Source organism: Ricinus communis, chromosome 5 (genome assembly GCF_019578655.1).
Source record: "Ricinus communis isolate WT05 ecotype wild-type chromosome 5, ASM1957865v1, whole genome shotgun sequence".
NCBI lineage: Eukaryota > Viridiplantae > Streptophyta > Magnoliopsida > Malpighiales > Euphorbiaceae > Ricinus > Ricinus communis.
This window is the reverse complement of record NC_063260.1, coordinates 25,910,486-25,927,406: the sequence shown is the minus strand read 5'-3', so window position 1 is coordinate 25,927,406 and position 16,921 is coordinate 25,910,486. Positions and strand designations below refer to the sequence as shown.

Below are 16,921 nucleotides of genomic sequence, written 5' to 3'. Positions count from 1 at the left end.
TAATTAATTTAATTTTTATCTTTAATGAAATTAACTAATAATTAATATAAGTCTATCATAATTTTGTATATTTTTAATTCTACAGCAATCGATGAATTTTTAATCTGTAAAGAAATTCAAAAATTCAATACAAGTTTTTATTAAAGTTGAACATAAAAAATAAAAAATATATTTTAAATTTTATTTTATTGATATATTAATTTACATATTTATTGTTGTAATACTTAAAGTTACTATAGTGCATTACTTCAATTTTTAATATTTATTTTGTATATGAAACTAATTATACGGGGTCTATGTATATATAAAATTGAGCTTTATAAATTGAAGTTGCATATTTTATACATTAAATTTATTAGATATTTGAATTTGAAAAATTTATATTTTATTTTTAATGTATTTAAGACAAAATATCAAACAATTTAAAATAAAAATATGGTATAATCTTTATAATATTTATTTCTATTTACTATTTTATGTCAATTTTTTCATCGCTTGTTACTTTTTATTTTCTAAAACCAAAATTTCTATTATATTTAATTTATAATTATATTTCTAAAAAAAGTATTATATTATAAAATAAAATTCTTAAAAGAGACTAAAACATTAAATTTCTTTCATATCCTTTTATTTATCAACATTATGATTAAATATTTTTATTATATAATTATCAAAAAAGTGTAGTGAATTATTTTAATAAAATAGATAAAATAGCTATTCAATTTAAATAAATATATTTCATAAATAATAAGAGAACTTGAATAAGAAAAAAGTGCTTTTCATAAATAATAATCATCATGTTTGTTGTGTATCTTTTTGGGACAAATTTGTGGTTATAATCCACATTTAAGTTTAATGGAAATAGAATAGAAAAGGAGACATGCAATGCTGGGGAAACTGTCAAACCGAAATATAAAACCGCGAAAACAAGTGACACGTACTCCTCCCTTGTCTTCAACACTCAGCATTACTGCACCAATCCTCTCCCCTTTAAATCTACTCTAAAACCAACGCTCTCTCCCTGAAAAAGCGGGAACCAAAACCCAAAAAAAAAAGAAAAAAAAGGAAGACTCATCATAACCCCCACTCTTCCTCCGCTCGCCGCCATAGTCCGGTTCCTTCCTTTCAGATTCCGCTCTTGCAAGAATCCTCATCTATCGTGCCTCATGATCCGCTCTTTTTGGTTCTTCGAAATTAGAAACTAACCAAACTAAACTGAACTCTAACTTCTTACAAAAACAGAGAGAGAGAGAAAAAGCGGTTGAGGCAATTCGCATATATCGCTATATTTTTTCGGGTGCTGTCTGAATCACAAACCTAAAAGAAAAAAAAAAATCCACATTCCGGGTCATATCTTTTCCAAACAAAAACTTAAAAAAAAAAAAAAAACTTACTAAAAGATAAAGAAGTTTCTTTTTATACTTTGTTTTTCAAAATCCCATATTTCTTTTGTTTCTCTTTACAAAAGAAGTTGATTGCTGTTGTTGTTTTTGTTTCTCTTTTACTTTTTATTGTTGTTTTTGTTGTTGTTGCGGTGGAAGTAGTAGTTGGTGAATGAAATGGAACAGAAACACATATTGTTATCAGCGCTGAGTGTTGGGGTTGGAGTAGGGGTGGGATTGGGATTGGCGTCAGGGCAAACAGTAGGAAGATGGACAGGAAAAAACTTGTCTCAAAACGCACTGACAGCAGAGAATATGGAACAAGAAATGCTTAGACAAGTTATGGATGGTAGAGAAAGTGGTATCACCTTTGATCAATTCCCTTATTATCTCAGGTATTATTCTTTATTCATCCTCTTTTTTTCTCTTTACGAAAATCAAATTCATATTTGTAACAGAGCACGCCATAGGGAAAAAAAAAAAGGTTTCTTTAAATCGATTTAGTTGATATAATTGTTTCTATTGTTGTTGCTCTTATTTGTACATAACGAGCTTGAAAAAGGAAGTTTTTTAATTGAAATAATATTGTGTGTAGATACAGGGCATGGTGGTGACTAGAGGATAATATTAGTTATTTTTTTCGAGGATTTTATGGTATACGCTTACATAGTTCTGATTATCACGTGTTTTTTTTTTTTTTTTTGAATTTTTAATATGTTGTCTTGGCTCTTCGATTCATGCATGTTTCTTTAGATTTTATCAACCTTTCTGTTCAATTAATTTACTTGATTCTAGTAGGCCCAGATGAATGTATGGCAAAGCTTAATACAGAATCCTTTCCCTTTTGGGGAATATTTTATTATTCTTCTTTTATACGACTGTATTGATATATTGAACACTAGTAGTAAACAAGATAAGTAATTTTTTTTCCCCCACAACAAAAATAGGGTCATTGCTTAAAGGCGTCTTCGTTTAGGCCTGCTCCTTTTATTTTATTTTTGGTATTTGGCACTTTTTTCCTCATATCAATTGCTCTAAGTAGTCATTTAAAAAGGCAATGTGAAGAAGGGAAATGTATATTTCGTAATCAATCGGCATATTCCCCCATTTCAAAGTTCACTAAACTATACATTTTGTTAGGCTGTAGAGAAGTATGAGAATCGCTGGCTCTTGTTGCATTAGACATTATTTACCTTTGATTATTGTAATGTGAAGTAGTTATTCATTAATGGACAGACACTAATTTTCCTTTGTTTTTTCCACATGGAGGGCATAGATATCACGAGAGCTCAATCATAGTTGTACATTTACAGCATATATCTGTCTGCTTAATAACAAGTTTTCTTGGCTTCTTCACGATGAACTGTAGTGTCCTAGTGTCAGAATTTGCTCCCTCTGATATCCTTCTTGATTGTGTAACAGCGAGCAGACCAGGGCATTACTGACAAGTGCTGCCTATGTCCACTTGAAGCATGCTGAAGTTTCCAAGTACACAAGGAATCTTGCACCTGCAAGTCGGGCTATATTGCTCTCAGGACCTGCAGGTTGGTTATTTGGTACTTTTGTTGTGGCTTTGGTCAGAAATAATGCACTTGCTTGCTTCCCTTATTTGAATTCTAATTAAATTGCACTCTCGAAATTCTGAAGAACTTTACCAGCAAATGCTTGCTAAGGCGCTAGCTCATTATTTTGAAACCAAATTGCTGCTGTTAGATATTACCGACTTTTCTCTAAAGGCAAGACCGTCTCTTTAGCTCTTTGTATTTTTGGTGGTTTCTATTTCTTGTATTCATTTCTGGAATTGTTGTTTTCTGCAGATTCAGGGTAAATATGGCAGTGCAATGAAAGAATCAGTAAGATCTCCATCCTGGTTTATTTGGCCATGTTGCTTGCTTGGCACATAGATTTTGTGTCCATTATCATTTATGTCATGTTATGCTTCATTGTCACTCTGGTTGTGAGAGATAGGAAGTTAAATTAGACACTAATAATGAGCAACTTCCTCTTATTTGTCCTTCAAATCTGTCATCTTGGCTTCAGTCTTTCAAGAGGTGCACTTCAGAATCAACCCTGGAGCGACTGTCTGGCTTCATTGGATCACTTTCAATGCGTCCTCAGAAAGAAGAACCTAGAGGTAGTTTTTTTTCGTTTTCCTAGAACAGTCTTACTAGGAAAGGCCATGGTAAACGAGCGCCAATTTATTGTAATCATTGGTGCAGCAGTCGGTAGATTTTGATGCTGATTTTTGTTAACTGTATTATTGACGAATATGACTCAGTTTTTAATATTCATGTACAAGGTACTCCTTGTTATTTTCTTCCTGGTATGATTTGGACGGTTCATGTCATTATAGATATGCCCTATTTGCTATTATATTGTTAAGACATCAATCTTCTGTGTAGCCCTTATCAAGATACTTCATTTGCAGGAAGATTACGGAGGCAATACAGTGGTGCTGATATTGCTTCAAGGTAGTATAAGATGGTTTCTTCTTATTTGATCTTGTTGAGATGCATAGCTAGTAAAATTATGTTAACTTTATGGTTTTTCTTGATCTGATCGTGTTCCCTTTCGTGCAGAGGGGTAGAAGGTCCTTCTGATGCTCCTAAGCTACGAAGAAATGCTTCTGCAGCAGCTAATATAAGTAACCTAGCAGCACAACCCACTCCTACAAATACAGGTGCTCTCCTTGGAAAATTACGTTTTATAGTATATCTTATTCGTATTTTACTCCTGAACTTTTGCAGAGTGTTGTAATGAGTGAAGTTGGCCTCCTTAGTTTCTGTTTTCGTTATGCTGTAACATTGAAGAGCAGTGCGTTCTAATCCTCTTGCATCATGGGTATTTTGCATATGGGTATCTAGTTGCTCAAATGTTTTGCTTCATTAATGAGGGATATCAATGATTTTTTTCTATGATCAAAATTCATATGCGCTGGTGATGGTACTTGTCTGAAAGGAAAGTCTGAGTTAATGTATGATGGAGGGTTGCTTGTTGAGAACCAATTTATCATGTCATCTAGGTCGGGTTTAGGCTGGTTTAGAATATCATCAAACCTTTAACAATTGTTTAATTGATTAATATTCATCACCTTTTTTATTCCCTAAAGCTCCTTTGAAGCGCACAAGCAGTTGGTCTTTTGACGAGAAGCTTCTTATACAGTCCCTTTACAAGGTAATGATCAGAGTCTTTCAGATTAGCAATACATAACTTGAAATCATGTGGCATATGAGATATACTTCTTGAATTGGAGCTTAGTTTACCCTGTATGCTATACAAAGATATTGATGGGGGCATTCATTTTTCACTACATGCAGGTTCTGGTGTATGTTTCTAGAGCCACCCCCGTCGTGCTGTACATTAGGGATGTGGATAAGTTCTTATCTAGATCGCAAAGAATATGTAACTTGTTCCAGAAAATGCTGAATAAACTGTCGGGATCAGTGCTGATCCTGGGTTCTCAAATTGTGGATTTGAGTCAGGACAGCAGAGAATTGGATGAGAGGTTATTTACACTTTTCCCTTACAACATCGAGATAAGGCCTCCTGAAGATGAAACCCATCTTGTCAGCTGGAAATCCCAACTGGAGGCAGATATGAAGAAGATCCAAGTTCAGGATAATAAAAACCACATCATGGAAGTGCTGTCATCCAATGATCTGGACTGTGATGATCTTGACTCTATCTGTGTGGCAGACGCAATGGTTCTCAGTAACTATATAGAAGAGATTGTGGTATCTGCTATTTCATATCATTTAATGAATAATAAAGATCCTGAATACAGAAATGGAAAACTAGTTATATCATCCAAGAGGTATGATTACAATGTTACAGTGGTGTTTCTCACCTTTAAAGGCTCAGGATCAGTGTGCTCAATTTGCTTTTTGTGAACAGTTTGTCCCATGGATTGAGTATATTCCAGGAAGGCAAGTCTGCTGACAAGGATACACTGAAATTGGAAGCACAAGCTGAAATGTCCAAGGTTTCATATATTTGTTATACTTGATCTTGACTGGAGAAGAATTAGACGGGCAGAGATCTAATACTTTTCATGCTTCTTGATGGATGATTACAGGAAGCAGGTGACACCATTGATCTGAAAACAGAAACAAAAGTTGATACCACAAAGCCCGACAACAGAACTGAAGCAGAGAAGTTAGCTTCAGGGGTAAAGACAGATGATGATAATTCTTTAACAGCATCAAAAGTTCCGGTTTTACCATTTTTCTCTATTCTATGACATATGTGGATATTTGCCCAAGCACCTGTAACCACATGCTGACCTTATACACAATTTAGAATCATTTGCAAAAACCTAAATACTATATGTACAAAGATATTTGAACGGTGGTAAAGTTTATTTGTAAACAGTTTTCATCTGCTATAACTTTAATGTTTAGATGTCATTCTGATAATTGTAAATGTCAATGAAACTACTCTGCAGGATGTTCCTCCTGACAATGAATTTGAGAAGCGTATAAGGCCAGAGGTCATACCAGCAAATGAGATAAATGTAACATTTGCTGATATTGGTGCATTGGATGAGATCAAAGAATCTCTTCAGGAACTGGTGATGCTTCCTCTTCGAAGGCCGGATCTCTTTAAGGGAGGACTGCTAAAGCCATGTAGGGGAATCTTGCTGTTTGGGCCTCCTGGTACAGGGAAGACAATGATGGCTAAGGCCATTGCAAAAGAAGCAGGAGCAAGCTTCATCAATGTATCCATGTCAACCATCACCTCTAAATGGTTTGGTGAGGACGAGAAGAATGTTCGAGCTTTGTTTACTCTGGCAGCTAAGGTTTCTCCAACTATTATTTTTGTTGATGAGGTGGATAGCATGCTTGGGCAACGGACTAGAGTTGGGGAGCACGAAGCCATGCGGAAGATAAAGAACGAGTTCATGACGCATTGGGATGGACTTTTGACAAAGCCCAGTGAGCGCATCCTTGTTCTTGCTGCAACCAACCGACCATTTGACCTTGATGAAGCAATTATTAGGCGTTTTGAGAGGAGGTACTTTTACTTACTAACCTTTAATGCTGTCTTTGTGCAAGTCTGTAGAGTTGCATATGGGCCTTTGTATGCAGGCATGAACTTAAGGTTCAGGTGTGCAAAGAGGGGGAGTAGGTAGTAATTTGTAGCTGTCTTGATAATACTAAGCCACTTTAGATGAACGAAACCAACCTATAATACTGTAATGAGTTTTTTACTGGTATAAGTTACAGTATAATGATAATCTATACTGATATGCTTTTATTATAATGAATAGAATCTTGGTGGGACTTCCTTCCCCAGAGAACAGGGAAAAGATATTTAAAACTTTGTTGGCAAAGGAGAAGGTGGAAGAGGGTCTACAATTCAAGGAGCTTGCTACTATGACTGAAGGGTTTACAGGAAGTGATCTTAAGGTCTGCTTTTCTTACAAAGTTTCTGGTCTTCTCGTGATTGGCTAGGTTTTCCTGACCATATCATTGCTGTGTTAACAGAACTTGTGCACAACAGCTGCTTATCGGCCTGTTAGAGAGTTGATAAAGCAAGAACGATTAAAGGATCTGGTAAGTTTCTTCCATTTTTAACTGCCCTATGACATGACCTGAAATAAATAATTATGAAATTCAATTGTTTCTTGCCAGAAATTAACGCCTTGCGGCAATATTTGATTAATTCTCTTTGCAGGAAAAAAAGCAAAGAGCTGCAGAAGCACAAAAGTCAGGGCAAACTGCAGATACCAAAGAAGAGGGCAAAGAGGAGAGAGTAATTGCGCTTAGGGCATTGAACATGGAAGATTTCAGACATGCAAAAAATCAGGTAATGTTGCATGCTCTAGATACAGAGTTTTAATGGGTCCAAGATTAAGACTGATTTGGAGCGATTCTTCATGATCAGCACTGACATCTGTTCCTGTGTCAGCCATGGTGCTCCTCATTCGCAGTATGGGTCTGATGATTTTATTACCCTTTTGCCACGCAGGTTGCTGCTAGCTTTGCAGCTGAGGGTTCTATAATGAGCGAGTTGAAGCAATGGAATGATTTGTATGGAGAAGGTGGTTCGAGGAAAAAGCAGCAGTTGTCTTACTTCTTATGAGACTTAGTGTAGAGCCATGCATTTATGCAATGCTCCAGAATGATATTTAGGAGAAGCAAGAAATGCTGATGGCTAGGATTCCTATCTGGTAAACCTGTCCTCCATGTAATATTATGTAGTTTATTTGGAAGTCTTAATTAATGTCTCAGGTAGACCAGCTTTATAGCTGCTAGAGTCTAGGAATAAGAATTGCCGCGTCCCACTTTGAAACTTGGATGGATTGCTGGAGATCATGTTCCCTAATGGAACTCAACCTGAGTTCTTGTGTTCTTGATTGCCTTCTCTAAACTAAATTAGTGCAAGTATGTTTTATAGTTTCTTTTTCTTCTTCTTTTGGAGTTTTCGAGCCTTTGCGCAAATTAGCAATTGGCAAAGCTTTTCAAGTTTATTCGCAATTGTGTCCTTGCGGGCAACTTGCTAAGATGTGTGTTAATGAAACATTTCCATCAGCCATCCAATGAGAAGACGCAACAAAATACGATAGGTTTGCTGGAGCTGAAAAATTCCACTCTGGTTAAAATGTATTGAACTTCAACAGGATAAAATCTGGTTTTAAAGTGGGCCAAATCCAAATGCAGTAAATAATGATCTCACGTTCGACGCGAGATTGAAGTTCTGGTGACTAAAATAGAATAGATTCCAAGAATGAAGAACCATTCAGCAAGTAACTGGCAACCGAAGTCGAATGGCTCAGGAAAGCCTTGGAGGTAATGGAATCTGTCTCTGTTACCTCTTTGCACGTCTCCTTCTGCTCTTTGTAGCTTCTGCACATATTAATTAATACAATCCACACCCACCCAGTAAATGGCATAAAGAAACACAAGTGAGCCTTATGCTAAAACAAACTTTATTTTTTCTCTAAGACGAAAGTTTTGTGCTTATTTCTAATATAGAAGACGCATGCATGACTTTTAATTTTGTGTTAACTTTCTACAAACATAATCCAACACTTAGGTTATGGTCGAATCTCCTTAGGTTGTGGGAAGGACAAATAGATCAATTCCTTTTCTTTTATGTAAAGTCTCAGGAAAATTCCTTTCTCCATAAATTTGGGCAACTTTTGTAGAGTTTGTTCATTTGTTGAGCTTCTTAATCTTATATCCCGAGTATAATAACTTTTTATGTTACTAAGACTTCCAGAAGTAACTAATGTTTGTTATTTTAATACTAATTAAGTTGAAGAAGGAAAAAGGAAATATATATTTCTTTCATCCTAAAATGATAGTCTACTTTTCATTTATGCCCGGATTCAAAAATATAATAATTCTATTTAAAAAAATTTGTACTTACTTTTCTAACATATCTTTATTAAATGTTTTATAAAGATTAAAATTCTAAATTTAGTAAAAAGGTATTATACTTGACAAGTACTAAACTAATAATTAAAAGAAGCAAGTGAACTGAAAATACTCTTTGATCCAACATTTTTACAAGACTATTGAGATTACATTTTGAAAGAAACAAAGAGGATCATTCATTTAACAGAGAAATTTTCTTGTAGTTGCATAACATTTGAAAGTTGCATTTCTTCTCGTTACAAGCAGATCAGTTGAAATTTTTTACTGGGATACTTTTGTTTTTGTATTTATAGAAGTTTATATTTGCTGATATCCACGAGTCATTCCAACAAACTAGGGCGGCAACGAAACAAACTTTATTGCACTATACGCCACAAACTTAGTGAAAACCACATTGGGATTTCTGGACCAAAATGTGATAATCAGACACAATTCTTCTAACAGAATTTCAAGTTCGATCGCGTTTATATGCCACGGAGATTGTTTTGCATTTCTAAGTCCTTGAGGACATGATCGGAGGAACGATAACCTCTCTTATAGCAGAGATATCAAGAGCAAGAGCAAATGCAGTTCAAAAAGGAATTTGAAACCACCAATGTACAAGGGCTAATTAATATGTAATAATATGTCACATACCACTCATAAAGAACAAAACAGTATAAAAATTCCATATTCATCCACATTGTGAACCCAACAACCAAAATCCAAAGGAAGAAGGGCTCTAACAAATACTGGACAGAGTTTCATAATTTCACAGAAATAGAGCTAACAATTGTGTCAGAACCTAGTAGGCTACTACCAGCACAAGCACGCCTTTCCTAAGCTTTCTTCTTGTCCTTCAATGGCCCCCTCGGAATCTTACTTAAAACCTTAGCATCAAAGACAGCATACTGCTTCTTGATTTCGATCGCTGCCTTCTCAGCAAATGCATCTACCTTATCCTCATACTTCTCATAGAAAACAGGCACTGTGTGAAGCAAGACAAAAGCTGCATGCAAAACCAGAAAATTACTTATTAAAAACAGCCGAAATTTATAAAAAAGGTTCCAGACACCATTAATAGTGGCTTCTCACCGATATAGAACAAGGTTAAGAAATTGCACCAACTCCCTACGATAGATAACACCCACAAGCCAGCTATAACCTGATCAAACACAATAGCATTGGCATTAATGGTTAAAATGATATTGCACACCATGCAACAGTGATTTTGGAAAAAAAAAATAAGGAAAGAAAATTGTAAAACCAGAATCATAAACAAAAACAAGGCTCATATAAGACCACTGCAAAGTGAGTACATATTACAAAAAAATTACAATGGAAATGTTATGACAACCATTGAAAATCACTAGGACATCACTAATAAATTGTTGCCTATGGTATTCATTAAATACAAAGACAAAAGTTGTATGCAAAAGACCACACAAGAAGCCTATCATGAAGCTTATATCTAACTGCCAACAGGGATGTGCATAAGGTATAAACAGAAAATCAACTTACCGAGAGGAACTTCTTCAGATCCCTCCCTGATGCAATATCACGAAGGATAGCAAAAGCATAATTTATTTCCATCCTAAGTGCAGCTGCTACCTGAAGAACAGGCTCCTCAGGGATATGAACTTCTGGAATATGTGGTGGGCTCCTAAAGCCAGCCAAACAAAGAGAGAGTTAAGTTAGTTAATCATATAATACAAACTCAGATTCATTCTCATATCACCACTAATATCAGATATCAACTGCTTACTTGTTGATAAAAGTGGAAGCATTCGACCACAAGAACAGTATTGCAAGAGCAAGGATAAATCCATGGCAAATCAAAGTAAGAAGATGATATTCAATCAATTCAAAAAGAACCCATACGGCAGTTGCAAAGCCAAGCACTCCTGCTGATACCTTCTTATTCCTCCAGAGAAAAATGTCGGCAGCTATTTCACAAATTCCAATTTTGCAGATATATCAGATACACAAATATATAAATAATCCAGAGTAAACAACTTATACCGCATTAGATACAATAGGTAGGGTTCAGCCACAGCAAGAGTCAGTAAGAAAAATGAACTATTAACTACTTACATTTGGATGATGCTTACTCACAATACAAAGTCCATACACGGGTTAAAGTTAACTATTTGCACCAAATCTTTTTAGGCAAGTAGGATGATCTCTTAAATTCCATATGCAATCACTAATCTTGATTAACTAAACCGATAAAGTTGAATATATGGTAACTGCATAGGCATCAAATAGTGATATATATATATATATATATATATATTAGAAGCATAAATCCTAGATCTAATAAGACACATAAAACCAGATCTAGATCATAATTAACCACGGGAAAAAATATTAACTGATAATTAAAAAAAAACAAAAAATAAATAAAAGCAGGGAGGACGAAGATCAAGATCATAAAAAACGATATCTCGAGAACAAGACAAACACACAAAAAATGACAATAAACAATCCAAGAGAAGTCATAAAAACATGAAAGCAGCATACGTTTGCCGCCACCAAGGACGTGGTGGACGGGCTTTTCGCGGCCAAAAAGGCGATAAATCTTAGATTTGATAGAAGATGGTGATGATGGCGATTTCGGTTTCAATTTCTCGTCGTTATCGGAATCGGACGAAGAAGAGGAATCGTGACCGTGGATCTTTTCCGATATCTTATCCATCAATGATTCTCCCTTTGATTCCTCGTGGTGATGCTCATCCGCCATCGTGTTTCGTTTCAATTGCCAATCCAAACCCCTAAAAACCCTAAAGGAAACGTTTCGAGATGGAAAGAGAAAAAGAAAGTGCAAGAAAATCTCGTTTTATTTATTTAGAAACACACTCACACTCTCTCCGTGTGCGTATATACTTGAGACAAATGAAGAGCGTTTTAGAAGCAGAGAGAATCTTGGCCGTTGATGTTGTGAAATTGATCTATGCCGTTTATAGGTTTGAAACCGAAGCTCAGGTTTGGATTAGTAAGAGTCCAGGTGGAAAGAGATAAACGAATGAGTACATTTTTATAGGGTCGAGGTTTAACGCCTGTTAGATTTGACGGGTAGTACGTATGATCTGATTTTAATTTTAAGGAGATTTGGTTAAGTCACGGTGTTAAGTTGTGTACACGCTTCGAGAGTAGAGTGGTTGGCGGTTTGAAATTGATATTGCGGCAAGGAAAGTCACCGGTATTGATAGAGTATAGCCAAATGACATACTTAGACCATTAATCTGTCGACGCGTGGAGTAAGAACGACCCTACGATTGTCATACTCTGGAGGAGTTTGGTCATGCCAGTTAAAGTCTTGCCCATAAGACATTCGCTGTTAAGCAAAAGAATGGAAGGTCTAATTGAAAAAAGAATAAAAAAAGAAAAGAAAAGGCTGAGCCTCATAGTCTAGTGACACTCAAATCTTGACAGGTCATTTTTGAAACCAATGAAAAAGTTCAAAAATTTTGTACCAAATATAGTTAAAGTTCAAATAATAAGCATAGATATTAAAAATAAGTATAAACATATATTATAGGAGAATGATGATGATATATATTTTTATAATTGGGAAGAAGCTATTGCTAGGTGATGTTGCACACATTTTTATTTAAGCAGTGATAGCATTAAAAGCTGAGTATGCACTTAACAGTCAACAGAAAAAAAAGGGTAATACTATATTATACTTAATGGTTAAGAATTGTAGAACTGAGAAACATGAAAACGTCACCATGGCCTATCAATTTGAGTTGCTTAGCAATCTGTTATCCTCCTCAGATTCCAAATTTCTTTTCATATAAATCATTATGATACTTATAGAGAAAGAAATCTGAGAGATGAAAATTAGGCCTTAGATATTCTATGCGTCTAAAAAATATTTTTGTCCAGGAAATAAATGTTGAATATATAACTTATTATTTGTCATGATATTCAGCGTTGGTTTTACATTAAAGTGTTTACAATACATCCCCCTATCAATAGTCATGAATATATATATCTTCTTTAGAAAAATTTCCATATACCAGACTCACTCAACACCCTTCAACATATTTTCACTACCATTATATTAGAGTATGCTGATTTGAGGTTAAGTATCATCCTTCCCCTTCATCTCATCTAACCATGCATAGGGTAAAGGTCGAGATCAAAACAGAATGGTTGTGAATAGAAAGCCAAATGATGGGCATTCATGAAGCAAGATTTTGATTCAAGGACAGTGACAAGAATGCCGTATCATATGCTAGCAGATTCTTGATCAACTCAAAGGCCAGAGATATCATATCTTGTATGAATGAAGCCCATCACTTCACATCGCTAATCACATGCAAGTCACCAAATATGTGAACCCCACTGAGCAAGAAGATTGTTCCTTTTCTTTTCCTTTTAAAGAAAACAAATTGGCGGAGCAGTTAACTAGGGACAACAACAAAGGGATAAAAAAAAAAGAAAAAGTAAAGGAGCGAATTCTGAAGTTTAAGCTGCTATTGGGGGGAAAAAGAAGGAAACATTGACATAATTTCTTGACCCTACTACTGTACTGCATCCAGTTTCTTTGCAACAGAAGCATTTATCAAAAAAGTACATAATGGATGAGTAAAATAGTGCAAAAGAAGCATTGTAGATTCAAAGCAAGGCAAAAGAAGCAACAAAAGTTAAAGAACCAAGAAAAACTTTCAAGGCCAAAAAAGGTCCGGGAACATGAACATGTTATATAAGAATCCTATACTATTACTTCTTTAATATTTAATTTACTGCCAGCTGACAAAACTTTGAGAAAGATACTCAAGAAAAATGGAAAAAAGAAAGATGCACCTACCTATTTAAATTAGAATGAACAAGTGTTGCATGCGGTTTGATACTAACATTTCATTGCAGAACTCACCTCAGTTGAGAAAGAGGAGGGAATGGAAGAATGGAATTACGTTAAGGTTAGCAAGAGATCGAAGGAGATATCTGTGAAGATGTAGGTTGAATGGACCTGAAACAATATGGAAGAGTCTAATTTCATCGAGTTAACTAGTCAATTCTTGGATTTCACCAACTGAACCACCACTATAATGCCAAGATATTTTATTTTTTATTTTAAAAAGAAGGGCTCACTGATGGGATTGGCTGCTGGCATCTTTGAAGTTAAGTATAAGGAAGTTTTGTATCTAGTGCTCTACTAGTCACCATAAGGCTGAATAACAGCAAAATCAATTTTTTATTCGCAACACATTGATTACCAAGAAAGATGAATAGATTTTGTGATCCATCACCGGATACTTGCATATCTAGAAACCTTAAACAATGAATAAAAGGTTATCTTAGTAATACACTCTTACGTTTTCCTTAATTATAAATCCTGTTAAAAATCCATCTGATGAGTCTATGAGAAGATGAATACCCAATGTCAAAAGAGTGTCGGGGGCCTTATCCCCCCACCTACCCTATCAGCAGGCAGGCCCATCCATTCAGATCATAAACTAATAGAATGACCACTATTTTCCTAAGTCCTAGGAGGTGATTTTGTCGCTCTCCTAAATTTCGTAGTTTTGCATGAAATAGCTGCCGGTATGATTCAAATGGTGGTTGCACTTGTGCAGAGCAAATTTTTTGGGAAGTTTGAGAAATACATATGCAGAGTTGATCATCTTACAGGGTAGAAGCATTGACAGTTTAAAAATTGGAGCAATATGTAAAACTGTTATGCGGAATATAAAAATAAAAATAAAAAGAAGAAGAAGAAGAAGAAGAAGAAGAAAGAAACAATCACAAAAGGGATCTACAATATTTCAGGTCTAACTATATTTCTCCAAAATAACAAATTTGATTGGTCCATTTCAAGAAAACACAGAAGTTAGTAACACCTAGCAGTTCCAAAACAACTATATTATGCGTAAAATTTTAATTTCCTATGCCATTAGATTCAAGCAAATTGATATCTTAGGAAACCATAAACAAGAAAAAAGAGGCTATGTGGTTACCGTGAGACTAAAATTAAACAAGGGCATTGTAGCATTTATACATTACCTTGTTCCTTACAGACAGATCCAAAGGCATATCATGAGAACCAACCAGGAATCTTACTTGTTCATTTTGAGGCTTGCAGGAACTGGAAAATCCTTTCGAGTGGCTGGTTTGAGGTGACTTGACAGCTTGTTGGCTACTATATCATACCAGTCTCTTGGCCATTTTTTATTTTCTTTTGACAGATTTGGCCATGTCTAATAGTCATAGTTGGTGTTTTCCAAAGCCTTTGTCTCCATGGAAGCGATTGTAGTTTCAGTATTCTGTCCTATGTCGTCGGTTGGTTAGTTGTCATAAACAACTGGCTCTCCAAGGATAAAACAGAACATTTTAACGAATATCCGTTGGGTGCTACGCCACTAGGCACTGCTCGATACGTCATCGTTTATAATACTTGGCTCAATGACCTTGAATTTTAGAGACAGACGGGAATTAAGGCAAGAATTAATCGTCGTTCAAAGTGGAAAGAAATCACCAACGTGAAATTTTGTCGCTAAGATGACAGAAATTAGTGAAACCTATTGTGTTGTAGACAGGCTAAGTTACTATCCTTTCAAGTTTGGAGCTAATATCACACATAGATCCTAAATTTTAATTATAACATAAACTTGTTTAAACTCTAATTTTAGTATCACGAAATTTTTTTTTATTTTACTTTAAGGAAGAACTACTAACTTTTAATTTTATAAAATACATATATGATGTTATTAAATATATTAAAAATAAATGGCCTAAAAATGTGACTTTTAATTTCTTATTTAATTAATAAAAAAGAATTATAATAAAAATCCCTCTCTCTCTCCTTATTTTTCTCCCTTTCAACTTTCCCACTTTTTGAGTTACAACTGTTCAATATTAAGAATCTACAGGAAAAAATTATAGTGCTGCGTTTTTCGTCTTCAAATTGTACCATCATAACTGTTGTGACCTCCGGCCACAAGTTCATCAACCTCAACTCTACTTCATCTGAAGTTATATGTCGCATATATATGCTCAATGATTCTTGTAGTATCTTCACTTAAAGTGGCGTGATTTGCATTTTGCAGTAGGTGAAGTGGGTTCTGGAAGCCAATAGGGAAAAGAACTTGTTATAAATAAGGGTTACTTTCAAAAGGCAACACTAGCCTCACACAATATGAAGAATTTGTAACAATAGATGATAAACAACAATAATTCTTTTGAAGTGGTACCTAGATTACAATTGTACCCTTTTCTTTATGTGCTTACTTTGGTGTTGTTTGACTTCAATTCTTTGTGTTGCTATTCATTGTTACTATAAAGATAATAATGCATTTGGTGTTAAACTTTAGTTGCAAATTGTTTAGGGTCAAAACGGGCTCAACTCATTGACATGGAATGATAAATCAATTTTGTTGTAAATTTGAACTTATAAAAAACCAGTTGTGTCTTGGATTTAACCCATTTGGTAAACACAACAAAAAAGAAAATTACATTGGTGAGAGAATCAAATGGATGTTGTTAGTCAATTTTCATGAAACTATATAGTATGATTCAACAACTACTCCGATTGAATTATTTGGTCCCACTCGTTATTGATAGGATCAAGGATACTTCCAGCATGAAATATATAGAAGAGTTAGTGCTGCGCTGGCCGAAAATGTATTTGTTTTCAAGGCTGTGAAATTTCATGGGATGGTAGCAAGCACATTTACAAGATTAGAATTCCTTGGTAGGAGATGAAGAATTGCTGAATTCTGCAGTAATAGGTTTTGATTTTATAATATAATTAAAATAAAGAGCGCTGCTGTATTTTTTTATTTATGTTTAATTATTAAGAAAGTGAAGGAAAATTTTAGTGAGAAAATGAATGAGAAGTTATATTTTAGTTACTTCTTTTAGGTAGTTTTCTTTTTAATCCTTGTACTGAATAACATATACTTTGTAAAAATAGAAGATATGTTTGTTTGAAAGAATGGACCACCACATCATTCTGATGACTTTTTCAATTAGAAAATAATATGAAAAATTTACATGATACTAAAATTAAAGTTTAAATGGCTTTATATTATAAATTAAAGAAATGGTGACAATAGCTTCAAACTTCAAAGATAATAAGTGTAATTTAGCCATTTCTAGATGACTAGAAATTAAAGTAGGACGGTGTCGTATTACTCACAAGATTAAGAACCCGTTTATTCTCAAAAA

The 16,921-nt window shown here is 34.7% G+C and overlaps 2 protein-coding genes across 2 annotated transcripts; one reads left to right on the top strand and one right to left on the bottom strand.

Moving 5' to 3' along the window:
- Positions 1-939: 939 nt before the first annotated feature.
- LOC8287457 (putative cell division cycle ATPase) lies at positions 940-7,783 on the top strand. The gene is made up of 16 exons (XM_048374466.1): positions 940-1,777; positions 2,805-2,926; positions 3,030-3,118; positions 3,200-3,235; positions 3,423-3,516; positions 3,811-3,853; positions 3,962-4,062; positions 4,492-4,556; positions 4,700-5,196; positions 5,277-5,364; positions 5,458-5,550; positions 5,827-6,395; positions 6,652-6,790; positions 6,869-6,937; positions 7,059-7,190; positions 7,353-7,783. The coding sequence occupies exons 1-16, from the start codon at positions 1,560-1,562 to the stop codon at positions 7,464-7,466; spliced, it is 2,469 nt and encodes an 822-aa protein (XP_048230423.1). The 5' UTR covers positions 940-1,559; the 3' UTR covers positions 7,467-7,783.
- Positions 7,784-9,374: 1,591 nt separating this feature from the next.
- LOC8287456 (reticulon-like protein B1) lies at positions 9,375-11,742 on the bottom strand. Its single transcript, XM_002509835.4, has 5 exons — positions 11,267-11,742; positions 10,509-10,689; positions 10,265-10,406; positions 9,839-9,908; positions 9,375-9,752 (listed from the first exon to the last, which is right to left on the bottom strand). Exons 1-5 carry the CDS (start codon positions 11,484-11,486, stop codon positions 9,583-9,585), a joined length of 783 nt encoding a protein of 260 aa, XP_002509881.1. The 5' UTR covers positions 11,487-11,742; the 3' UTR covers positions 9,375-9,582.
- Positions 11,743-16,921: the final 5,179 nt, after the last annotated feature.